At 45.9% G+C, this 27,002-nt stretch overlaps 1 protein-coding gene across 2 annotated transcripts in view; it reads right to left on the reverse strand.

Moving 5' to 3' along the window:
• The window catches only part of ERGIC3 (ERGIC and golgi 3), a 476,385-nt gene that overhangs the window by 201,117 nt on the left and 248,266 nt on the right, over nt 1-27,002 (reverse strand). For both annotated transcript variants that reach the window (XM_078652206.1, XM_078652205.1), the window contains exon 11: nt 14,271-14,407. In XM_078652206.1, coding sequence (XP_078508332.1) covers nt 14,271-14,407 — 137 coding nt within the window. The remainder of the gene's footprint in view (nt 1-14,270; nt 14,408-27,002) is intronic.

Here is a 27,002-nt window from a genome sequence, read left to right on the forward strand (position 1 = left end):
CGGCAGAGTCTATCCTTCTATCATCACGGAGTAAAAAGCGATACTTGGTGAAGTAAACTGCAGTTTCCTTAAATGGCACATCAGGGAATTTGTACGAGGTTTTAAAAGATCATTGTGTTGTTTTTAACTGTCCTGAGGAAGGTGCTGCGAATAGCTGAATCCACCGAAACGCGTCAACAATAAACTTCTGTGGTTTTATGATTTGTGTTTGTATACATGTTTTTAATGTCATGTTGAATATTGGTACTATGTATTGTACTATATAATATATCAATATATGTGCTAACTAATTGACAGTTGATGAGTTGTTATAAAATCAAGAGCAAAATCTCTAACTGATAAACTCAAAAGATAAATGTTTTAATTGTTTTAATAAAATGAAATGGAATGTACATTTGGATTTGTAGATCTGTATTGAATTCAGCGCTTTTGTGGTTCTACTTATATCTGTGGGGTGAGTGAAAATTACAGTACGGTGAGGTTGAGCTCCAACTAGAAGAGACTGGTGTGTGGAGTGTAAATGTTTAGGTTGAATAACATACTGTGAGAATAGACAAACAAGAAATCACCAAGGGAACACTTTTGTTTTAATATTGTGACTTACCCAGTTCCATTTTGGTTCAAGGGTTACTCTCTATTTCTTATACATTGTCATTTACAATGCCAATAGCTCAAACTCGCGTAATTGCGGGACCTATTGCATTGCAAATGGTAGGCATCACGGATAACAGGAAGGCGAGTGGGGCACGTGGAGGGAGAAGTCACTGACAATGGGAGGGAGGGTGGTGGGGGGTAAAGAAGGCACAACAACGCGAGGGGGGTAGGTAAAGAAAGCACCAAAGCAGGTAGTGCCTGCAGTAAGAGAAACTGAATAAAGAAAATAGTGCTCACAGTCTAAATAACAAGTACCGTGTAACAACCGGGAGATGAAAAATGAAGAGGAGGTGGTACTAAGGAGGGACTAACAAGCCTATTTACGAATCAGAAGCCAGCATTTAGGACAGACAATGACACAAGCCAAAGGCAAATATGGGTGGAGAGTGGGTGGGGCTTCCATTCGCTAATCAACCACAAGAAGTCTTGCAGAGCAGCGCATGCGTGCTGGCTCTAGGCTCGACCTAAAAGGAGGCGAGGGAAAGCACGGGTGTGCAGAAGGGCCATGTGCCATTTTTAATAGATGTCCGTAGCACCTACCACTAACTCAGGCCCTTAGAGCCTATAAATCATGCCATGGAATGGAAATATTTTCACTAAAATGCCCAGCAGTATTTCTTCAGCTACTGATGACAGTGAATAATGAATCTTTGAGAAATAACATAGTGGTAGAATTACAATGAGCACTATAGGATACACTTTCGTCAATGTCTAATTGTACCAGAGAGGTTATGGTTCATTTCATAGGGTACATATTAATTCAGCACAACGGCTCAAGAGCGAACAGTCATATTGACTGGGTAAACTAGACTCAAATTATGTTCTGCTATTCCTTTAAAATAAGACTGAGAAAGAGGTTTCATTGATGGGCGAATGGCTATGACTTGAAGAAAAATGCAAACATCTTAGCGTGCATCCCAATAATAGTTTTTGCATTAAATCATTTTAAAGAAAAAAGATATATCAAATGGATGGTAAAATTATACAACCATTCACACAAGTGGAGAATCTAAGTAAACGTGTTCCTACTGGCGACTAAAAAAACAGTAAAATCTAAAGACAGAACATGAAAGTACATAAAGGAGAAAAGGAGCAGACGTTCCTTATTTTAACATGGTGTCATCTAACATTCAGGTTATTGGTTATATGGGATGTAAATATAGTAGTTCCAAATGGATTCAATCGGGTAAACCCTTTATTTGTCAACGTATCCAAATGTCAGTGTTATGGCTAGTAGTACCATATGGCACAGTGTGGGCTATTTTAAGCTTCCCATTATGAAATAATGTGGCATTTAGTACTCATTAACCCAAAACACATAAGCAAATGGATAAACTCAGTAATATTTCTTTTTTTTTGTTCAAATATTTTTTATTGATTTTGCAAAAGGATAAACAAACATAAGGACAGTTTGTAAAAGCAAATAGATGAGACAGAATGTGCCCTTCACTACAATCCATATTACAGTTGTATCACCGAACTTATCGAGCACAATCGGATAAGGATGATGAACATAAGAAAAGGGAAGGGGGTTAAGACTGTGCAGTAAATACATTATTTAATACAGTCTTTGAATGCACAGTAGAAAGTACAGTCAACACTTGAATTGACACAATGGCCAAATGAGTGTGCGCAAGCTGATTTTGAATTCATTAAAGGTTACATTACTGAGAGTTATGATTAAAAAAGAAACCAGAATCGAGTGTACACTGAATCATGGCTTTAGGCCCTAGTGGAAGGTTCATAAGCCTATGGTGGTTTGAATGACAAGGTAGCGGCGTCACGTGAGACCCACAAAGGTTTATTGGTCGGACACCAAGGGTAAGTTGCAGCAAGTTATTATTGGTTCCTCTAAGAAACAATATGAAATGAAAAAATACTGGAGTTCTTACAGTTAGTGAGAACCAATTTGCAGGCTAGAGCCATTATTATGTCTAGAAGAAATTCATCTGTTTCATTTTTTATTTGTAGATCAAGTTGTCCTAGCAGAATATAGGGAAATTCACGAGGAAGATCAATACATAGGGTGGGTACTTTTAATGAACTTTAAAATGTTATCCCAATTTTTTTATAGTATGGGGATATAAAAGAGCATGTGTGCGAGGTCACCTGTGTGATTGCCACAGTTCCAGCAGGTAGATACTTATCTGAGGTTGTTTATGCAATTTCCGGGGGACAAGAAGGATCTGAGAATGAGCATGTATTTAGTTTGGGATATTATCGATATCTTATTAGTGAAAGGGGATTATTAGATAAGTATCTAATCAAATGTATTTTTTTTCTTTTTTTACAGTTTATAGAGCATGAACTTGACCCAAATCGGGTATCAGATCGCTTTACATAGCACCAGTTGCATTACATGAGGACACATTAATTTTTGTTAGGCACGGGGAGATTAAGTGATTTGCCCAGAATCACAGGATGTTCAGCGTCATTGTCGAGACTCGAACCCAGTTTCCCAGATTCGAGGACGACCGCCCTAACCATTAGGCCAACTCCTCTTGCTGTTGGATGGTTCTGCTTCCCATTTTTGCTCATTCTGAAAGTGAGCTTTGGTAGATTTTGGTAAGAGTAGTTTGTACACTTTGGATACCATAAAGCCAGCTTCGCACGACTTATTAATGAAGGTAGGTAACGAAGGGTAATTTTTAGTGCTGAATTTTTAAGATAGCTGAACCTTGATCCATAGGAATTTGTAGAAGTTGAGGTTATCCAACCTGAAGCGTGATTGCAGATTTGAGAAAGGGAATGGGAAAGTACCATCACAAAAGGTTAATTCATTTCCCAGACCAGTTGGGCTGCATTACAGAATGTCCATCAATTTTAATTTTGGGGTTGAGCTAGATGGATGACAAGTTGGAGTTGCGGATCTTCATTTTACAGTGGCAGTCCATTCTTAGCATAACCTTTTTAGTATTATTCACGATGTAATTTTTTCAAATGATGTATTTTAGAATGGGGGAGGAAGTAGCTGTCGATCGCCAGGTATGCACAAATAAATCTGACACCTAGTAGGGATTTTTCTACATCCACCCAGACTGGTAGGTAGTCCGACTCATCAAGGAACCAGATAGTTCCTTGTTTAAATAGATATGCTGTTTGGTAGTTTTTAAAAGTTGTAATATTTCTGACATCCTTAAAAGGGCTTGACACGTTCCACTTTCCTTTTGTTGCAATGACAGTGATGAGGAAGAATCAAGATTCAATGCGAATTAGAGGGGGGACATCCTGCAGAAAGAAAAAATATCTGCTTTGTCCATTAAATTGTAAATTACTTTTTCATAGTGCGCAGTCTTGTACATTTCCATGAGCCATTCCTCATGTGACAGCAATTGTGGAGAACACCAATGTCGCAGAATACAGATCTTCGCAGCTGTAAGAGCAGTGGCGACCAAGCAACCGGCATGGCGGGTCCGCTCCGAAAGAAGCAATAAGTCATGGAGGAGAATTAGGGGTTCTGAAATGGGAGAGGGCAGATTCATAGATTCCCGGAGCGTGAATCCAACAGTTGTCCAGGTGGGTGAATGGTAGGACAATCCAGTAAGATATGAACAATATCACGGGGTGCATGATCGCATCGCCAGCAGGCAGAGTGAGGTAGCAACCCTGCAGCCTGAAGCTGTGCCGGGGTCCAGTGCCAGCCGTAATGGATCTTAAAAAGACTGGGCTTCATCCGTGCCTCCCTGACTCTCCATTGCAGGGCTTCCAAAAGTTCTGCTTATTCTTCCCCATCATATTCCACCTGCAGGTGAGCCTGCCAGGTCATTCTGAGGCTAGCAAACTGTGACTGGGTGCAAAGGTGTCGAATTAGGAGATTGTACAATCTGGACATCACACCTTTAAACTGACCCCAAGTATTAAGGTAAGAGAGCACCGGGGAACAGGGGATGGTACAGGGTTGAGGACCCTGTTTGCTCAGCAGGCAATGACATACTTGTTTATAGCGCCACTATTGAGAATGCAACAGGCCAAATTAATTCCATAGCATCTCAAAGAACTGGAGTTCACCGCTGGAGATCAGGTGCGTAAGAGTCAGCATGCAAGGTCTGCGCCAGGGGCCCCAATCAAGCATGCCTCCCAACCATTGCGGAGACCAGTATTGTTCCGAAGGGGAGCTTTGTCATGGAGGTATCCGTCTACCGAAAAAAGCTTTCAAGCCGCATCCAGGCGGTTTATATGGCTTCCAGCATGGAGTTGAGGGACCTGCCGGTGGTGGAGGTCAGGAAGATAGAGGGCCTGTGGTTCCAACAAGGCCTCCTGGAATCTGTGTTTGATCGGGACCCATAATTGGGGGTCTAGGACCCAGGGGTGCATACAGGCTATTAGTGCCAAATGTAGGGCTAGACAGTAATGCTATAAAGAAGGCAGGTCCAGTCCCCCTTCTGATCTATGGGTGATAGGCTTCCGAATTGTAAGGTGAGATCGCCCTGAACCCCAGATGAAAGCCTTAATGGTCCTATCTATCTGACTGAGGGTCGAGAGGGGTAATAATTGGGGAAGCATGCACATGAATCAGGAAGGGTAACCATTTTCACAGCTTGAGTTCGTCCCCAAAGTGAGAAAAATTCCGATGGGACTACTTTGCGAAGTCCATTCACATTCGCTTCATAAGTGGGACCAGGTTATCTGCCATCATGCGCTCCAGGCCCTTGTTAACCAGGATGCCCCGATACCGGAGGCGGGATATTGCAGCAAGTACATCAATGGTCTCCAGCACTGCGGGGATGGAAGAGGGTATGGCTGATAAGGTAAGTAAGATGTCATCTGCATAGAGATAGTGTCTAGAGTCCTCCGGTCATAGGAATACCTATAATCGTCTGATTGGTACAGAACACTGCTAAAGGCTCCATAGCAAGGAGAAACAAGCATTTACAATGCAACGGTCTCGGCATTGCAAAAGTTAGAGCTATTAGCATTGTACATGACATGATTAATTTAACACGTGAATGTCGAAACATTTTTAGGCAATGAGCTGTCCTTAGCCCCAGGTGTATGGTATGTGGGAGAATGCACTGAACTGCCCGCAACACATATCATTCGTTTGTTTTTGTATTTTGTTCCTCGTGTATCACTATTGGTCCTTTTGTGAAGCGCTCTGACACCTTCGGGTAAAGTCCGCGCTATATAAAATTGCATAAATAAATTCACGTGGTCTTTGGGAGGCACGGCGGCCTCATTAAGTGATTACTTGGGGGGGGGGGGGGGGGTGTAATGAGGAGGTAATGTCCTGCATCCTATTAAAGGTCGCTAGGTTTATGGCATGACATATAGCGGTCGCAGATGCTTCGGGCACTTGCACAAAGCAACGCAGCAAACTGAAAGCAGGAAAACTCGGTGTATCTTATCTTGACACCTTCGGGTAAAGTTTGCGCTATATAAAATCGCACAAATAAATTCACGCGGTCTTTGTACCCTGCCCCCCCCCCCCCCTATCCCCTGAAGCACGGTGCTGTGGCTGTAGGGCCCCGGGGCTGTGGCTAGTCCTGCACCGCTCCTCAGTGAGTCCAGCGCTTCAGCCCTAGCTGCCCCACATAAGGGCAGTTTTGTGGCTGGCCTGCCCCGCTCCTCAGTGAGTCTGGCACGTGACCTCTAGCTGCCCCCCCGCCCCTTCCGAAGCGCGGTGCTGTGGCTGTAGGGCCCTGGGGCTGTGGCTCGCCCTGCCCCCTCTCTCATGGTCAGGCTCGCCTGTGCTCTGTGTTTTCTTGTTGATGCTGCATCTCCCGTCGCAGTCACTGCGGAGCTGCGCCGGCCTCAGGTGACAGACCGGTGCGACCGATAAGTGCCACCCGCGGTGCTCGGCTCTCTTCCTCGCCGCCTGCCTCCCCCAGTCTCCGCTCTCGCTGCCCGGAGTGCGGCGCCATCTGCCCGGCTCTGCGCACTCACAGGGCAGAGCCCGTGACCCTCGGCAGCTGCTGTTGCTCTTCACTGGTAAAGCGCCAAGAGGCACGGTAGGTGTGAGAGGCACAGCGTGTGATATCAAGGAGAGGCAGGGCAGCAAAGTGGGACTGAGGGATGTGAAAAGTGAGAGAGCAGAACCGAGTGAGTGAGAGCGGGGCTTTAAGTTGGGCCAGGTCCTGCCAGAGCTCAGAACCAGTAGTCATTAAAAAGTGACTTTATCACGGTCCTAAACTTTACGGATAAAACCACCGATCGACTTCTCAAGAAAGACTGTAAAACTCTTCAAACCGTGTCAGCGACGCGGCACTGGATTTCATATCACGTTGATAATGTATTCCATCAGAGAATTTTTGTTTTTCGTACAGGGTGTGTTTTTGTAGCTGTGTCAGTAGCACATGGAGACAGCGCCTGGCCGCAGCGCTCGTTCGCGTGCGCGTGTCACTTTGGAATCGCCTCTAAGGCGATGCGCGCGGCCAGGATTGTCTCCTGGGAAGGAGACACGGCCACAATAAGTTCTCGGCGGAGACGCGCTTCCGCGCGTTCAGCCGAGCCCTAAAAAGGGGAGAGTAAGCAACCCTGACGGTTACCCCTGCGGACCACGTAGGGGTCAGAAAGAAAGCCCCCTGCAATTGACATAAGCTGAGGGGGAGTCATAAAGCCATCTCTCCCTGGGGATGAAGTCGTCACCAAGGCCATATTTCCTCAGTGCGGCAAACAGGTATGTTTATGTTTATGTATTTCTTTTTGTATAACGCATATGTCACCGTTCGGTCTCAGAGCGCTTGCTGAAACTAAAGATAGAGAGACAGGGGGCAACTAACGGATTTAAAAGAGCCAGGTTTTAAGATTCTTGCGGAAAGTTTTGGATTAGGGTCAGTTCTAATAGATAGTGGCAGAGAATTCCAAGTGGTGGGGCCTATTTTGGAAAAACTTCTGTCCCCGTTTCTGACAGTCCTGACCTTTGGGACTTTTAAAAAATGTTTATTTGATGAACGTAGAGTCCTTTCAGGGCAGTAGCCCTGGAGCTTTCTCTGGAGGTACTGTGGTCCCTGTCCATTGATGGACTTATGCACCAGGCAACAGATCTTAAATTTGATGCGTTTTCTTATTGGGAGCCAGTGGATAGTCTTGAGGCACGGAGCTGAAGGGGTGCGGGGAGGGAGGTCAAGAATTAACCTTGCGGCAGAGTTTTGCAAGGTCTGGAGTTTGGTTAGGAGACATTCGTTCACATCAGCCAAAAGTGCGTTTCCATAATCAAGGCGACGGATTATGAGGCCCTGAATAAGTGGTTTCTGAGAAGTGAGTGGAATCCACTTGAAGATTTTTCTAAGGCTTCTCATTAGCCCAATGCTGGCGTGAACCACTTTGTTCAGGTGTTGAGACAGGGTAAGTTTGTCATCAATAATGACGCCCAGATTCCTTGCTGAGTTTTTTGGAGCTGGGCAAGGGCCTAGAGATGATGGCCACCATTCTTCCGTCCAGATTTTATGGCCTTGCCGAATAACAGAATTTCTGTTTTTGCGGCATTTAGCATTAGGTAGTTGGTCGTCATCCATTCTTGAATGGAGATCATGCACTGTTGGAATCTTACTTTGGCATCTAGGTGGTTTGGTCCTAGGGTTATCAGGATCTGGGTATCGTCGGCGTAAGATACCGTCTCAAAGCCATGTGCTTTGATTACTTTAGCTAGAGGCGATAGATATATATTAAATAAGGTAGGGCTTAGAATCGAACCCTGCGGGACACCTTTGTCATTGTCCACGTAAGATGACGAGAACGGGCCTAATTTGACCTTAGACCGCCTCCCTGTCAGATAGCTCTGAATCCATCTGAGTGCTTGACCCTCGACACCAATCTCAGCTAGCCGCCGACAGGTCAAGTAAAATCAGAATGGCCGATTGCTTGGCGTCCAGGGACAGCCGGATGTTATCGACAACCTCCAAGAGAGCGGTCTCGGTGCTGTGGCAAGCTCTAAAGCCCGATTGGGTGGTGTCCAGTAGCATGTTGTCCTCTAGATGTTTGGTTAATTGGGTTTTGATTAATGATTCCATTATTTTGCCAGAGTGGCAGAAGGGAGATAGGCCGGTAATTTACTGGTTGCTCTGGGTCAGCATTGTTCTTTTTTAAGATGGGTCTTACTGTTGCTTCTTTCCAGGACATAGGAAAGATGGCTTGGGCTATTGATAAATTAAAGATTGCCGTTATTTCAGTCATCATGGCAGGGGCTACTTTTGTCAGGATCTGGGCAGATGCGGGATCACTAGGGGAACCAGATTTTATTTTCTTTAATTTATCTGTGACTTCTCCCACCGTTACTGTGTGGAATTCAAGAAGGGGATTAGGCAAGGATATAGCTTCCTGGGTAGGCAGATTAGGTGGGCATGTGTAATTGTCCTTGCTGTTAAGAGGTTCAGTCTCTTTAGGAAAGGCCTTATGAATTATGTCAATTTTATCTTTAAAATAAGTGGAGAGCCTATCGACCCATTCTTGAGACTCGATGGTAGGTGGTTGGCAGGAAGAGTGATTAGAAAATTCCTTTACTATAGAATAGAGTTCTTTATGTGAGTTCCCAGCTAGTTCTATTCTGGTGCCTAGGTAAGCTTTCTTTGCTGTAGCTATATGGCTCATGTATTCTTTATGTGCCGACTTGTAGAGCTGTTTATCCAGAGGCTCTTTCGTTTTCCTCCATTTCCGCTCAGTGCATCTCATGGCCTTTTTCATTAATTTAAGGGCTGGTGTAAACCAAGGAGATCTTGTAGTTGGGCATTTTATTTGCTGCATAGGGGCAATGTGATCCAGTGCCATATTGATTGCTTTGTCTAGATCCTTTACCACCTTATCTGGGTCAGGGTTAGGGGTTATGGAGGGAGGCGTAAAGACGTTAGCAAAGGAGTCTGAGTTAATTTTATTCCAGGGCCTGCTCATTTTTACCTTCTTAGAGTGGATAGGTTTAGACACAGTGACTTGAATGTCAAATTTTATTATCATATGGTCAGACCATAAGATTGGGTAGAGTTCGATAATTTGAACTGCCTGAGAGTTGGTGCATAGGAAGTCTAAAGTGTGGCCGGCCTTGTGGGTCGGACCGGTTTCTAATAATGTTAGGCCCATTGCCTTGATGTTATCCATTAATTCAGAGGTATGAGGATCTTGCTGCCGTTCTATGTGATAGTTAAAGTCACTTATTAAGAGGAAGTTTTTACATGCTAAGACGTGAGGGGCCAGAATTTCCACTAGATGGGTCGCAAAATGGGTTTTATTTTCTGGCGGTCTGTAAATGAGCGCTCATTTCCAGGAATCTCTGTCGTTTAGGCCTAGGGAAAAGATGAGAAATTCACCCCATTCAGTGATCTGTGTGTCAATAGCCAGAAGTTTTATAAATGATTTGTAGATTATTGCAGTACCTCCTCCTCTTTTTGTCATCCTATCTAATCTTAAAATACTATATCCCATAGGTATAGCAGTGGCTAAATCTGGGCAAGAGGATTCTTGGAGCCAGGTCTCTGTGATGAAAAAGAGATCTGGTGATTCTTGATCCAGTAGGGCCCATATTTCAAGGGCATGCTTAGGGAGAGAACGCACATTTCCATATAAACACTTAAGGTGACTGGGAGAGGGCAGCGGAACGCATGGAGGGAGGACTTCTCTGTTAATAGAGTTAATGGGGATGTTCAGGGAAAGTAGCTGTGAACGAGAATATCTAATAATGGCCATTTAAGGTTATTTATTGCATGGAGGGGGCCAGGCAACAGTCTGGCGGCGGTCTGGCGCGGACGGGCGCGGACGGGCGCAGACGGGCTTGTCTTAGGCGGGTCTTCGGCGTGCTGAGGGCGTGCCCGCGGCGCTCGTCCGCTGCGCTCCCGCCCCGCCGGCCTCTTTAACTACTGAGGGCCCGTCTAATTGGTACTGGGTGCACGGAGAAAGTCGCAGTCACTTCCGGTGTGCTCTACTAATAATCTTCCCTCCACAACAAGCTGACAGAGTCAGTGGTGGACCGGGGAAGCGAGGGAATCAATTGGGGACAAAGTGCGGCGAACGAACAATTTAAAAGTAAGCTCCAATATAGAAAATGTAAACATGTATTTTAAAAAAAGCAGAATAAAGCGCAGCACGCCTCTCTTACTCGTTTGTCAGCTAGAGAGTGCGATCGTGGCTGCAGTCTTTTGTAGTGCCGGCCCCTAATTGGTACTGGGTGCACGGAGGAAGTCGCAGTCACTTCCGGTGTGCTCTACTAATAATCTTCCCTCCACAACAAGCTGACAGAGTCAGTGGTGGACCGGGGAAGCGCGGGAATCAATTGGGGACAAAGTGCAGCGAACAAACAATTTAAAAGTAAGCTCCAATATAGAAAATGTAAACATGTATTTTAAAAAAAGCAGAATAAAGCGCAGCACGCCTCTCTTACTCGTTTGTCAGCTCTAGTCTCACTCTATCCGGTCAAAGGCTTTCTCGGCATTCAACAACAGTGTCAAGGCCTCACCCGGAATGCCCAATGCTAGCCAGACAGCATGAGCTAATGTGCAAAGATGGTTGCGTGACGAGTGGCCTTGGACAAACCCCACTTGCTAATGGTTAACAAGTGAGGGGAGGACTCGCTAGCGGCAGGCAGCTAAAATGCTGGCCAGTATCTTGACATACCCATTGAGCAGGGATAGGGGGCGACACGGCCACGAAGGAGAAGGTCCTTTCCTGCTTAGGGGAAGACGCAAATTAGCGCCCTGTTGGAGAGTAAACCCAAGTAGGCCGAGCGATCAGTCTCAGCGAGAAGATCCACCACTTTGGATTTGGTCAACTTGTAGAACTCTGTCTGGAAGCCGTCCTCACCTGGGGCTTTGTGATATAGTAGATCCCTGATGACCTGCTCTATCTCTTTGGTGATCATGCCCTCAAGCAGATGTCTGCCATTTGCTGAAAGGTACGGTAAGCAAATATCATCCACGTCCCTGGACAATTTCCGGAGTAGAGGACTCTATAGTAATTTTGCTCCCAATAGTTATGCATGTGGGTTTTAAACTGGTTCTTGCCCACTGTGTGATTGTAGCAGGACAAGTTGAGATGCCAGGGCTTGTGAATTGGCAGTTCATGACCCGGTTTAGCTTGTAAGGCTATAGGGGAGTGGTCCGAAAGTACGCCCTTTATTACTGAAGTCTCACAGAGAACAGGAAGCAACGGGTGGGCTACCAGGAAAAAAAATCCAACTGTGACTGCGTGACATGAACCAGGGACAAGTACATGCATTACCGGTCCATCAGATACAAAAGACGCTATACGTCGCGAAGGACATGATCCTGCTGTGGTGTCTGAAAAATGTGGGGTCTCCCACGGAGAGAAATCTGAAGGCGCTGGAGCTTCTGCATGACTAACAGGAATTTGCACCGTGCCTCCTGAAGCACTATAGTGAAATCCGGGATATTGAGTTATCCTGAAAGTTCAGGGGGGCTGTCTCTCAGGCCAGTCTGAGGGAAGTGTTGGGATTTCTATAGTTCAAGAGGCATGAGATAAAGCTGGCACATAAAGCTGACACACAGGCACTTCACCTGCAGGCTTGGTGGTGAGCGATCTATGTGCCCTTTCTATTACCAGCATATTTGAAAAGGTGTCCGTACGAAAGAGGGATATGAGCTACTTCTCGACATAATCCTCTTGTCTACCAGTATTGGTGGTTTTGGGATGAACTGATCAGTATGCTTTTGAAGTGACAGGAAGCCTGTTTTCGTAAGTTTTATCATGACCATCCGGACCGCCATGAGAGGTAATTCCATTGATAGAAGGGACCATTTAGAGATTAATAGATACTGAACATCCACCAAATATAGGTAGATTTACAAAACATACAAGAGGAAAAATTGATTTAAACAGGGCAGACTGGACATATGCTGATTTTTGGCGAATGTCCCATATTCGACAAACTCCCCCCCAATAAAACAGTCTTCTGAATCATAGAAGGCTTTGGAGGCAAGGAAGACCGAGAAGACTGCCAGTAAAACTGCATTAGAAAAGGGCTGCACTGCAGCCTGGATACATTCTCCAGACCCATGTCAACCAAGGCATGACTAGGGAGCATACAATGTCCCCGCCTGCCAGTCAAAATTTTCCACTGCTCTCCATCACCCTACCCTGTGTACTCTCTCCCAGTGCAGAACAGCAGTTCTTGTAGACATTTACTGCGGGGTGGGGGGAAATGGCCGTGTTAACCCTCTTTCTCCCCATAATTGTGAATATCGCATGGAATTCCACCCATTAAATCTAGGTCTGCAGTTATTCCTCATTCCAACTGGTCTACTTTGTAATTGAGGGAATTGTATATGGAGACTCCAGTTGGTACCAGCAATTCTAACTATCTGGAATGACTGCAGAGAACTCTTCATAGCTTGAAACTGGCCACTAAAAACGTATAACTGAAGTCAGCTAAATAAATGAAACAAGGCTTTCACTATATGATTCATATAGAATTAAAAAATTACTATACTGTTTGTCTGTTTCTTTTTAATGTCAACATTGCGGACATGCACACTCTGCAAACATGCTTGTTGGCTCACACGCTCTTTTGACTCACTGATAGTCCAGCTCTTCATTTCAGGGACAAGTTGGGGTTGGGGAAGAGTAGATGGGGGGCAGAACTTGGGCTCCCGCTCCATGTAAGAGTTTGCTTCAGCAAGCACCTTACATCATGTACTATCCACCACAGAAGAGGATCAACTTTTCTCTGTATCTGCTCTTGACCTCAGCACATTTATAACCAGCATTTGCAATTGTTTAAGGTATTTGCATTGTAAATGACAATGTCTTTTATTTATCTATCTGTTTTGATAATTAACACATGAATAAAAGGCACTGTCATTTACAATGCCAATAGCTCAAACTCTTGCAAATGCGAGACCCATTTCATTTCAAAGAAGCAGTCGCCATTGTCCTGGGCTGCTTGGAAAGTGAAAGCACGCATGGCGCACTGAATGTTGCAGGAACAGCATGTCGTGCCTGCAGTAGGAGAACCCCATTAAAGAAAATAGTGCTCTCAGACTAAATAAGACATACCGTGTAACAACAGAAGTAAAAGGCCCAGTCCTCATTGGAGGTTACAAATGAAGACAATGCAGTACTAAGGAGGGACTAACAAGCCTATAAATGAACCAGAAGCCAGCATTTACAAAGGACAACAACACAAGCCAATGAAAAATATGGGCGGAGCTTCAAGGCCATTCTTGAATACAGCACGCCTCGCAGAGCAGAGCATGCGCTGCTCAGGCTCCACCTAAAAAGGAAACTTTGCTAAAAGTGTCAAAGCCAAAAGCAGAGACTTTGGAAGGGGAGATGGGAGGGAATGGTAATAAAGGAGAACATAAGCATAGGTGATTTCAGGATGCATTCAACTTTGAGTTTGATTTAGTCATTTAGCTCCATGCGCCTCTCAAAGTAGGAGGCTTCTGATAACGTTGAAAACATTTACTTTTGGGAGGTAGGGAGAGAGAGGATTATTTATGAAGTATGTGAAGTACCCCTAAAATCTTAGCCAGACCTCTCTAGCTCCTTTTAATGTATTTCACATGTGCTATGGACTTTAAGATGGAGGAAGTTTCATGAACTAGAGGGTATTTATGTGGTTTTGTATCGGGCTATCTGGGCTGTACACTAGGGCAGCAACAACTGAAATGTTGTTTTAATTCCATCATTACTAACACTAATATTGAAAGAAAAACTTAAGTGTACTGCACATTTACCTTTGTTTTTCTGTAAGTTTGACCATCATTGGGGACAGTTCATAAAGCACAAATACACCTGGCAACCCTTGATCTCCAATGATGCCATTGGCAATTTTCTCATGTCGTGTCACTGAAAACTGATTTGTTCTCACAACCTAGGAATAAAAAAAACACATCAAATATGGTTATCACAAAGATCAGATTTGATTATGTCCATCTATCCTTTCCAAACATTTTAGGGCAATTTTGACAATGTATCTCCTTTGTAAACAGAGGTAGTGATTTAACCACAGTTAAGGGGAAAGTAGAGATATTATGTTCAGTTGAAAAAAAACACTGAAATACGTTATGTTTAGCTACATGATCATACCCCAATGCACTAATCATGCCCTCACATAGGATGTCATGGATGGCATCACAAACGGCATCATAGGTAACATTGCATATCACCTCATCAATGAGTATATGTACGGCCTAAGCAGTGTAATCCTGCACCAACCAAAAATGTGGATATAAAATACAACATTTCTAGGCACAGTAATTTTAATTTCACTGAGTTCTACTCTAAAGGTGTAATGGTTATAAAACTCATATTTGGTGTAATGAATGGACTCAAAATGAAAGTGGGCCTTTCTACCTGCTGAGGAAGTAGTGGGAAAGTAAAAAAGATGTAAGAGCCTTTTTGGGTCACTGAGGATAAGGCATGAGGGCTGGGCTTGGACAAAGGACGGGCCCTACACTTAACGCCTGATATTCATGGCCAAAGGCCTTGTACAGTAGATATGTACACAACACTGATAAGCTTGGCCGAATGTGAGGTGACGTGATAAAAATGAACCAGCAATTACGAAAATGATCAGTAAATAACAAAACACACACAAACAGTTACAGATCAATTAATGTCAAATGTGCGAAGACGATTGAGTGCTTGTATTGTCATCGCTCCGTCCATCATTTCCTTTGGTTTTTCTTTGTTCGCCATAAGTTGGCAGGGTATGGTCAGACGTGAGTCCCTTGCTCACTTTGCCACTGGATTCAAGCAAGCCGGGCTGAAGACGGCTGAAATGCCAGAAACCGGTCCTCGGTAGCTTGTTTCCGGTCCAGGGAAGGCATGGCTTGGCAGTTCGGGCTGGACTGTTCCCATGAGGCACAGGGTCAGACTGATTTGCATATGGCCATGTCTGAACTGGGGTGGCAGAGTGGGCTAAAGAATGGTGATGGATTAAACCCAGATCAGTTGACTGGGGGTGAGTGCTTGTATTGTCAATGCTCCGTCCATCATTTCCTTTGGTTTTTCTTTGTTCGCCATACGTTGGCAGGGTATGCTCAGACGTGAGTCCCTTGCTCACTTTGCCACTGGATTCAAGCAAGCCGGGCTGAAGACGGCTGAAATGCCAGGAACCGGTCCTCGGTAGCTTGTTTCCGGTCCAGGGAAGGCATGGCTTGGCAGTTCAGGCTGGACTGTTCCCATGAGGCACCGGGTCAGACTGATTTGCATATGGCCATGTCTGAACTGGGGTAGCAGAGTGGGCTAAAGAATGGTGATGGATTAAACCCAGATCAGTTGACTGGGGGTGAGTGCTTGTATTGTCAACGCTCCGTCCATCATTTCCTTTGGTTTTTCTTTGGTCGCCATAAGTTGGCAGGGTATGCTCAGACGTGAGTCCCTTGCTCACTTTGCCACTGGATTCAAGCAAGCCGGGCTGAAGATGGCTGAAATGCCAGGAACCGGTCCTCTGTAGCTTGTTTCCGGTCCAGGGAAGGCATGGCTTGGCAGTTCAGGCTGGACTGTTCCCATGAGGCACAGGGTCAGACTGATTTGCATATGGCCATGTCTGAACTGGGGTAGCAGAGTGGGCTAAAGAATGGTGATGGATTAAACCCAGATCAGTTGACTGGGGGTGAATGCTTGTATTGTCAACGCTCCGTCCATCATTTCCTTTGGTTTTTCTTTGTTCGCCATAAGTTGGCAGGGTATGCTCAGACGTGAGTCCCTTGCTCACTTTGCCACTGGATTCAAGCAAGCCAGGCTGAAGACGGCTCAAATGCCAGGAACCGGTCCTCTGTAGCTTGTTTCCGGTCCAGGGAAGGCATGGCTTGGCAGTTCAGGCTGGACTGTTCCCATGAGGCACAGGGTCAGACTGATTTGCATATGGCCATATCTGAACTGGGGTAGCAGAGTGGGCTAAAGAACGGTGATGGATTAAACCCAGATCAGTTGACTGGGGGTGAGTGCTTGTATTGTCAACGCTCTGTCCATAATTTCCTTTGGTTTTTCGAAGACGGGTGATGTCACGAGTGATGTGTGAGGTTGATGGCTGTATGTGATGATTGTGCAGCTAACCATAACTTGAATTTCACTGGTGAAGGAAAATATGACTTCACTTGACCTGTATTTTTCCAGTAAAATGTATAGATGTTACATGTGTGGGAGCTTTTAATGCACAATTAGGTTGTTCTAATATCAATAATTTCACAGAAAGATTATTTTATTTCACAGACAAGACAGCATTCTGGTAAAATACATAGATATACCAATTAGAGACCTATTCTGACTTTTTTTCTCCGCCCAGGCCTACTCCAAAGTTGCCCGGCAATTTTCATAAAAAATTCACACTTTTATCTCCAACTTCATATGAAGAGATAAAAGCATGGATATCTTTAAGCAAGATTAAGGTTAATAAGGTTACATGAGGTGTAGGGACACCCAACTTTAATAACTATCAAACAGGTTTCCTTGCAGACAAGCTATCAATTGGTTAAAACCAGAAGTTCCCCTCCCCTCTGCCCCATGGGCTGACACCGAGGCTAGGAGTCAGGCACCTCCCCACACTCTATGTGCATACAAGGAAATTAAAAGTGTTCCGGTGGACTGACCCAAGATGGCCACCACCGAGATGGGCGCCAGGCACCTCCCTGTGCCTAGTGCGCATACAAGGAAATCAGCAGGAATAAAGCACGAAGCTTGGCCACCGGAATGGGAGCCAGGCACCTTCCTGCGCCTAGGGCACATACAAGGAAATCAGCAGGAGTGAGGAACAAAGTAAGCACAAAGCTTGGCCACCCAGGGAGAGCAATCCCTCTAGGCAGTCGAAATCCAGAGGCTCGGACATCCGGCAAGCTGAAGAACGCGTCCGGTGACCCTGGCTGGGCATATGGTGAGGTCTTCAGCGGCTGCTCCGACCGGGAATCCAGACCCGGAGAGGCCTGCCGGGAGGTGCCGGATCACGGAGATGGGAACCACAGTTGGCATGTGGAGCTGCCCCCTATAAGTACCGCAGGACTGCACGTATGAGCAAACAACTGGCGGCCCGCGCAGTGGTATCGCACAGCTTGTTGAAGTCAGCCAGGCTGAAAGCCGAAGCACGGAGAGTGGACTCAACGTACAACAGCAGAGTGGGGTGGAGTAAAGGAGCTCTGAAGGGGGCTGGTGACTTAGTTGTGAGCCCGCTGGACTCACCCAGGCCCGTCTGGGCAGCAAAGCTGCCAAGGTTTCAGATTGCCTAGGTGTGACATTTTCATTTTCAGTGTCATTTTGAGTGACATTCAACGACTATGAGTGACACTTTCTCACAAGCAAAAATTCAAGCACTGAAGACGCAGGAAACAAAGAAATATATGAAATGACAAACATTTGAGCAACAAGAAACTCTAAGCAAAGTCCTCTGGCCTCCCTCTCACATATTCCCAGTTGAGTTATCATAATTCTAGAGACAAATCAGAAGTAATAACGCATTTGCGCATTTTGATTGGCTGTTTCACAGTTTAAAGCAAAACGTCAAATTTAACAAAAAAATGTATATACAAAAATAAATGCGACGAGTTGATACACATGGCATGCATGAGCCCACTGCCAAGGTATATAAGTTACCAAAATGGAAAAATGAAACTATATTCTGAGTCCAGATACAGTTTCAGAGTCCAGATTTCCAACACCAGACACCTTGTACCAATCACACTGGGGATTTTCTAAAACATGTTTGCCACCTCCCTGTCCACAACCTAATCATCTCCTGCATCACTACTTGCAGGCTCAGGCTGCTAAACGTAAATTACAGCTTTACTAGTGTTCTCGATATAATTTATCATCATGTCAGTGATCACACAGACCTGAGTGGCAGACGAGTTTTGCAGCACAGCATCGTAAGCTAGGCAGTCAGATCTTTTGAAAACATGATCCCTGCCTCTGCAGCATGACTGTGTGCGTCCTCTCGGGTCTCCTAATGACTGTATATGATGAGGCCCGGCACGTGACTGGTGCAGCATAGAAACATAACTGCCCTCGTGGCCAAAGAACTTAGAAGCTAACTTCAGTCTCATCACTTCCTGCTGGCAAACGAACACACTGTGTTAATTGTTATTACATGACCCTATGTCACATGATGCTGCCAGGCCGGGCTGAGAGAGTCTAGCAGCTGTACAGATAATGCCGAAACATCCCCCTTGAAGCTACGCACCTGCCTGCAGGATCAAGGCAATGCAATAACTTATTTTTTTCATCTCTTGTATTAATTCTTCCTCCTCAAGGGTGGAAATATTAGTTACACAAATATACCCTCCATTCTTCCCAACTCATATTAGGGTCTCCTTGAAAAGGTAGGTAGGGTTGGAGGAATAAGAATTCAGAGTGTTCATAGTGCAGATACTGTTGTGAATACGCTAATGTAGATGAAGAGAACAATTAACCGTTTTGCAGTTCACGGATTGTAGAGAAAATTACATCCAAACACAAAGAAAGAATCAAATTCTTAAAGTCCTACTTCAAACGTGGTATAGTGAGGTCATTCAAAATAAACAACTTCTGTTACTATAACAGAGGTGAAACACTGAAATAGGACTGTTGACTCAAAGGCGGCTGTTTAGGCTCCAGCCCACGTGAACACAGCCATCACAGCTGAGATACCAGACCCGCTACCCACTGCCATGAGTGAGCTCAATCGACAGCTGTAGCAGGCGGCATTACAAAATTTGCCATCCGTGAAGTGCACTTTGCCACAGCAGTGCACAGTCAGCGCTACAAGTGCTTTTAAAGGGCGGCACTTCCGTCTAGCGCTTTAGCGCTGGTAGTGTCAGGAGGTGCTATCTCGAGCGTGTGCATGCAAGCACAGTTGAAACCTAAGCAGCCGGCAGCTGAATGATTGTATGCCTCTATTTTCAAAAAGTAATATAGACCTGAGTGAACTTAGGCCATGACGAGTCTCCGGCATTCTGTTTGTAATGAAGATTGTCTGTGCAGTCTCTCTGTGATGAAGACTGAGCGGCCACTCTTCGGTCCAGTTGCTGCAGCATGATGAAGCACCAATTAACGGACGGCACAGGCAGCAATGTGAGCAGTGAACAGCACGCACCCAAACTAAAGAAGCATAACTGCCGCTCTTTTGCGCCGTGGGCCCAGCCTCACAAGTGACTACTTCCTGTGTCCACTCTCAGCAGATATTGACACTATGTATATTGTCGCAGTCACATGACACCATCTCATGTGAATGCAGCCACAGATGTAAATGCTGCAACTAGCAAAAGCAGCCCAGCAGTACCCTGAAGCAAGCCGTCCTTTGTGTGCGCACATGGCCTGCGGAGGGACTGAGAGATGGACACGTCTGCAGTGCCAAGCTAAAAGTTATAGTGTGACCCCTATAAAGCGGGCGCGCATTTAATGAGACACACATATAAACAGCCGCATTGCCCTGCTGTGCTCTAAAAGTGAAAGTGGGTATGCACGCTCAATGGCCAATCATGAGCCGGCGTATGCCATAAACCGAACCCTCCCACCACACGCCAAACCAAGATGGCATCGGCATGTCCAGATGGGCCGTCCTAAAAGTGGACAAGGCAGTAACCCAAAAGCCCGCTTTCCAATCACGCGCCATTGTTTAACATAAACAATGACCCGAGCCAATGGAAAAGAGGGGCGGGGCTTCAAGTACACTTCTGGAATCGTATTGATTCCAAAAGGTCCTCGCATGGCGAGAGCAGCGCCTGCACGCTGCTAATGCCAGGCGAGAACTAAAAAGGGCCTGAGGGCAAGGCGGGCCGGTTGAAAAGCATTGCAAGATTCCTGTGTCTGTGTTCAACTGGTGCGTTGCAGTGTACATCACACCATCCACCAGCACAGATTAAGCACAAGGCAGAATTATATTTTAAGCACAAGGCAGAATTATATTTCTATTATAATGTGGGCCTCAGACACTTTTGTGCATACCTTCTTCTCAGACTTATGATGCAACTGTGATGTTCAGATGCTCAGAGCTTTATTGTTAAGATGTTAAGACCACAGAAACTCCTACCCCTGTACCAACTAATTCTCCTTCTTGCTCATACCAGTGCAGGAAAGACCAATGATGATCTCATATAAAGGTGGCAGTACACATACAAGATCACCAGCCCTATAGATGATTCATAATTATCTCTCCACCACTTGCTTTCAGGGCACAGGATAAATCTGGACTTGGAACTGTATAGCATAGGGACCAGTTGTGACCACATCCAGGCATACCAAGGGCTGTCTGAGTAAAAAGGAGAGGAGTATAAATTGTAAAAATTGCGTCAATTGTTATGCCCAACACAGGACATAATCACAGAATAGCCTACTTCCTAACCTGAATCCACTGACTTTTTAAGCATAGGAACTTCCAAGGGACACCTACGTTGTCTGCCATTTTCGTACAAGTTGTGTTGCATCACAGAAGAGATCGTCCACCCATGTTTAATTTGCAAGTGATGATGCAGTAGTCCTTTGACAAACATCAATATTACCATCATGCTTCAGTCAACGAGACACACATGGGAAAGTTTAAAGCACTCTATAGGCAGCCTTGCTCGGGGCAGGATCTTGAAGAGGAGAATAAGTAGCTGTGCTGCAACCTGAATATGTTATGAACTATCTGAGATGCAGGTGCACTGTTTAAAGGCAATTCTGACTCGGTGGTCTATGCTAGATAGAGATGTGGCCAGACTGAGGTAAGGCTTGTCCAGATGGAAAGAGTGGGAAGGACTAGAGTTGCTTTTGTTCATCCAAGCTGGTCTTCAGAATTTGACTCTAACCATAGGTTCCTGGTGCTTCTATGAGATGCGGCAGAAAATACTATGCAGAAGGCACAAGTGTTCCTTTCTAAATGCCTGCATCAAGGAGACTCTAGCTTTGATAATTCACCATATATTTATTTGTTCATTAAATCCAAGCAACAGCTCCTAATGCATACCCGAGCTAGGTTTTGGAAGAATTCTTCACTTAACATTTGTTTCAGAGTTTCTGATCAGTGTTTCTTACTGTGATTGCCACCATAAATGGATGTTATTTAATAATAGTCAAAATATTTGTCTTAACGTATTGCAATTTTATACCCATAGCCTTCTGTATAAATGTTCAGTAAGAGTGGAAGGTTAATTACAGACATTTCTCCAACTCTATGCAGAGGTTACGTGACAAAGTGATGACTTGATAGGCATATACAGGATTTTTTTATAATCAACCGTGGGGATGTTTGCCCAGAGAGTTCTGTTATTTTAATTTAGTATGGTGCATGCCACTCTGTCAAAGTCTACAAGCAATAAACTGACATCTCAAAGTTTTAGTAAAGGGCCTGACTTTATTAGGTGAAACGGTCTATAAAATGAAGACATGTACATGATATATACTGCTTCTGCATGGTGCAATGCACCACTTCAATCACAAATAAATTATCTCAGTCAAAGGGCAATTGGGCTTCCAATAGGGAAAGTAATTATCAATATTCAAACATCTCTAGCAGCCCAGAAGCTCTTGCTTTGGGCAGATGCAAAAACCCACTGTAAGGCTCTAATTCCAATGCCGGTCGGACGAGTGGCCAACCGACATCGTTCTGGTAATGGGACCGTCTGACAAGGAGTTGGAGGTCTCATATGCCGCATTAGGATTCGACCGGCAGTTGGAAACATGCCCTGTATTATTATGGCATGTGCTAGAGGTCAGAAAAGGGCAGTAGCAGAAGCTGCAATGATAAAGGCCATGTAAACAAACATCCATACATCTTGTGTCAGGCACCACATGGTGACTGGCACAAGGTGCATGGATGTTTGGGGGCACTGGAGGCTGCAGAGGGATGGGGGCCCTGCTAGGGTCCCCCCAAAGTCTATTTGTGACAGCCTTTCAATGGCAGTCAGACCGCCATTGAAAGGCTGTCATAAAGGGAAATTTTAATCCCTACAACAGTGTCTGAGCAGGCACCACTAATATTGCGGGGAATTACATTCAATCAATCAATCAATCAATCAACAGAATTTGTATAGCGCGCTACTCACCCGTAAGGGTCTCAAGGCGCTGAGGGGGCGGGGGGGGTCGCTACTGCTCGAACAGCCAGGTCTTGAGTTGTTTCCTGAAGGAGAGATGGTCCAGGGTCAGCCGTAAGTGAGTGGGGAGGGAGTTACATGTCTTGGCTGCCAGGTGGGAGAACGAATATGCTACTTACCAGTATGCATCTGTTCTTGGCATGTAGGGCTGCTGACATTCATATCTATTGCATAGATTGCCACCTAGTGTTGGGTCCGGATGATTGCACATTGTTGTCCTGGAAGAGTCTTCGAAGTATCACGAGATAGGTGGCTCCTCCCCTGGACTACAGTGCGCATGGGCATCGACTCCATCCCCAGATTGTTTTTAGCCATTGTGGCAAAGATGGAGTGTAACACCGTGAGTGATGACCATGCTAAGAGTAAGTGTAAGTGCTGCAGCCGCTATAGGCGCCGGGGAGGAGGGCGGGCGATATGAATGTCAGCAGCCCTACATGCCAAGAACAGATGCATACTGGTAAGTAGCATATTCAGTTCGAGGCATGTGGGCTGCTGAATTCATATCTATTGCATAGAATACATAGCAGTCCCTCCATTAGCGGGGGCCGCCTGTGCCAGCTGCAGCAGTTTGAAAAAGTGTTTTTAGAACAGCCTGCCCTACAGCTGCCTGCTGTTTGGAGTGCACATCTACACAGTAGTGTTTTGTAAATGTGTGTGGTGTAGACCATGTGGCTGCCCTACAAATGTCTTCTAAGGGAATATTTCCAAGGAAAGCCATGGAGGCCCCCAACTTGCGGGTGGAGTGTGCCCTTGGGGGGATTGTTAAGGTGCGCTTTGCTTTTTGATAGCAAATTTGAATACATTTAACGATCCACCTGGCTATACCTGCCTTGGAAATGGGGTTGCCTTTGTGTTGTGCTGAAAAGGCAACAAAGAGTTGTTTTGTCTTCCTAAAATCTTTGGTCCTATCAATGTAATACATCAAAGCTCTTTTGACGTCAAGAGTGTGGAGCATTCTCTCCGCCACTGTCTCAGGATTTTGGAAGAACACAGGCAGTTCAATAGTCTGATTGATATGGAACTGTGAAACCACCTTTGGAAGAAATTTAGGGTTAGTGCACAGCACCACCCGGTTGGAATGAATTTGTATGAATGGCTCTTGGATAGTTGGTGCCTGGAGTTCACTAACACGTCGCAGCGATGTAATCGCTATCAGGAAAGCCACTTTCCATGTTAAGAACTGAATCTCGCATGAATGGAGAGGCTCAAAAGGTGGCCCCATCAGTCGGGTGAGGACCACAGTAAGGTTCCATTCAGGAGCTGGTGGGGTCCTGGGAGGAATGACTAGTTTGAGTCCTTCCAGAAAGGCTTTAATGGCAGGCACTCTGAAAAGTGAGAGATGCTGCCTGTTTTGGAGATAAGCCGCTATGGCGGATAAATGTATCCGAATGGAAGCATATGCTAGATTGCACTTGTAAAGATGTAACAGATAACAAATGATGTTGTGCGTAGACGCGTCAAGCGGGTCTATGTTGTGGTCTACGCAATAAATGACAAACCGCTTCCATTTTGCCGCATAGCATGCTCTGGTGGTGGGCTTTCTTGCCTCTCGTATGATATCCATGCAGTCTGGAGGCAAGTTGAGGTAGCTAAACTCTAAGACCTCAGGAGCCAGATCGCCAGAGTGAGCTGTTGCGGATCTGGGTGCTGAATGTCGTCATGGCTCTGCGTCAAAAGTCTGGGTGTGAGGTGCAGCCTTTGATGCGGTACCACGGAAAGTTCTAGAAACGTGGTGTACCATGGTTGGCGTGCCCACGTTGGAGCAACCAGGATGAGCGTCATTGAGTGTTGCTTCAGCTTGCGTGCCACCAGCGGTATTAGAGGTGCTGGGGGAAAAGCGTACGCAAATTTGCCTGACCAGTTCATCCATATCGCATTGCCCTGCGACTGTGGGTGCGGGAACCTGGCGGCAAAGCTTTGGCATTTGGCGTTTTCCCTTGTGGCGAACAGGTCTATCTCTGGATGACCCCACTGCTGGAAGTACGGGTGGAGTACGGATGGATGTAGCTCCCACTCGTGCATTTGGTGGCTGTGCCTGCTGAGCAGATCCGCCATCTGATTGTCCTTGCCTGGGAGGTGTTCCACCATGAGGAAGATGTTCCTTTGAATGGCCCACTTCCACATGCTCTGAGCCAGATGAGACAACTGTGGAGAGTGTGTACCTCCCTGCTTCTGAATGTAGTACATTGCCGTCATGTTGTCCGTCCGGATCAACACAACCTTGTTGCACAGATGTACCTTGAATGCCTTCATTGCCAGGAAGATTGCCATCAGCTCTAGGAGGTTGATGTGCATTTTCTTTTGCTGCGTTGTCCATAGTCCCTGCACCGTGTAGTGGAGTACATGAGCTCCCCATCCCTGGAGAGATGCGTCCATTGTTAGGATGATTTGTGGCACAGGCTCTTGTAACGGTCGTCCCTTGCAAAGGTTGTGTGGATTCCACCAATGCAGAGAGTTGTATGCACGACCGGTTACCAACACTAGGTCTCTCAACTGTCCGTGAGCCTGAGTCCACTGATGTGCTAAGCACTCCTGAAGCGGAAGCATATGTAGTCTCGCATGCGGGACTATGAAGATGCAGGAGGCCATCATGCCTATCAACTGCATGAACACTCGTGCTGGAAGCGAGTGTTGTGGTCTGAATTTCTGTATCAGCAATTGAATGCTGTTGATCCTTACTGAATTTGGCTGTGCTGTGGCTGCCAGAGTGTTTATTGTTGCGCCCAGATACTGCCGTACATGGGCGGGCTGAAGGTGTGATTTTGGGTAATTTAGTGAGAATCCCAGATCGTGAAGAAGGTGAATGGTGTGGGACATGTTGGCGGCGCACTGCTGGGCCGACTTTGCTTGGACAAGCCAGTCGTCCAGATAAGGGTAGACGTGAACATTTTGTTTCCTGAGGTGCGCAGCCACTGTCGCCAGGCACTTTGTGAACACCCTGGGCGCTGTAGTCACTCCGAAAGGGAGGACTTTGAATTGGTAATGCTGATTCTGAATGGTGAATCTGAGGTATTTTCTGTGTGACGGATGTAGCGGAATGTGAAAATATGCATCCTTTAGATCTAAAGTGGCGAGGAAGTCTCCCTGATTGAGCACCGGAAGAACCTGCTGCAGTGTTAGCATGTAAAAGTGTTCTGATAGAATGTACTGGTTTAGGGGTCTGAGGTCCAGTATGGGTCTGAGGGAACCGTCCTTTTTTGGGATTAAGAAGTACAGGGAGTACACTCCTGTGCCTCTTTCTTCCACCGGCATGAGCTCGATTGCCCCTTTTTGCAGCATGACGAGTACTTCCTGCTGCAATAAGTGCAAATGCTCTGTGGACATAGGACGGTGTTTTGGGGGTATGTTGGGTGGAGTGGATGTTAACTCCAGACAATAACCGTACTGGATAAGCTGTCTGACCCACCTGTCTGTGGTGATGGATTTCCAGACTGGCAGGAACTGCTGGAGTCTCCCCCCGACCGGTGTTGTATGGTCGGGGGGCAGTGACAAGGCGTCACTGTTTGTTGGTGGCGGAGGATCGGGAGCTGTTGTTTCCACGACCTCTGCCTTTGGCGCTGTTTCCGCGATAGCCACCTCTACTTTTGTTTGTTGTACGTGGTTTGCACGCCACCCTTATTGTACTGTGTTTGCTGGGACAGCTGGCCTCTGGAAACACCTCTATTGCCTGAGCGACGAAAAGAACCACCCCTGAACTGCTGCGACTGGAGAGCCCCCATAGACTTTGCAGTCTCAGTGTCCTTTTTGATTTTTTCCAGGGTGGTGTCCACCTCAGGTCCAAATAAGTGATCAGGGTTTACAGGTTGATTTAGGATGGTGGTTTGTATCTCCAGCTTGAACCCGGAGATTCTGAGCCAGGCCTGTCGCCGTAACATTACACTGGTGTTAATGGCCCTGGCCGCGGTGTCTGCTGCGTCCAGTGCACACTTAATAGAAGCATTTGAGATGAGATTCCCTTCTTGTATGAGCATCTCTGCTGCCTCTTTATATTCATCTGGCAAGTGTTGTAACAGGGTCTCAAGTGTATCGTAATGTGCCCTGTCATATCTGGCCAAGAGTGCCTGAGTGTTTGAAATGCGCCAGATATTGCCCACTTGAGCCGCCACCCTTTTCCCTGATGCTTCTAGCACTTTAGATTCCTTGTCAGGGGGAGGAGCATCACCAGTAGTTTGTGAGTTTGCCCTCTTCTGGGCATTGGAAACAACTAGAGAGTCCAACGGCAACTGGCCCTTGATGTAGGTAGGGTCCCCAGGCGCCGGCTTGTACTTCTTCTCAATTCTGGGGTTTATAACCCTGGCCCTTGTGGGTTCTTTAAAAATGTCTCCAGCATGTTTTAAGACACCCTTCAGCATTGGCAGAGTCTTAACGGTCTTCTCAGAGGTGGAAAAGGTGTCAAACAAAAAATCCACCGCAATAGGGTCAGCA

This window comes from Lissotriton helveticus, chromosome 7, assembly GCF_964261635.1.
Source record: "Lissotriton helveticus chromosome 7, aLisHel1.1, whole genome shotgun sequence".
NCBI lineage: Eukaryota > Metazoa > Chordata > Amphibia > Caudata > Salamandridae > Lissotriton > Lissotriton helveticus.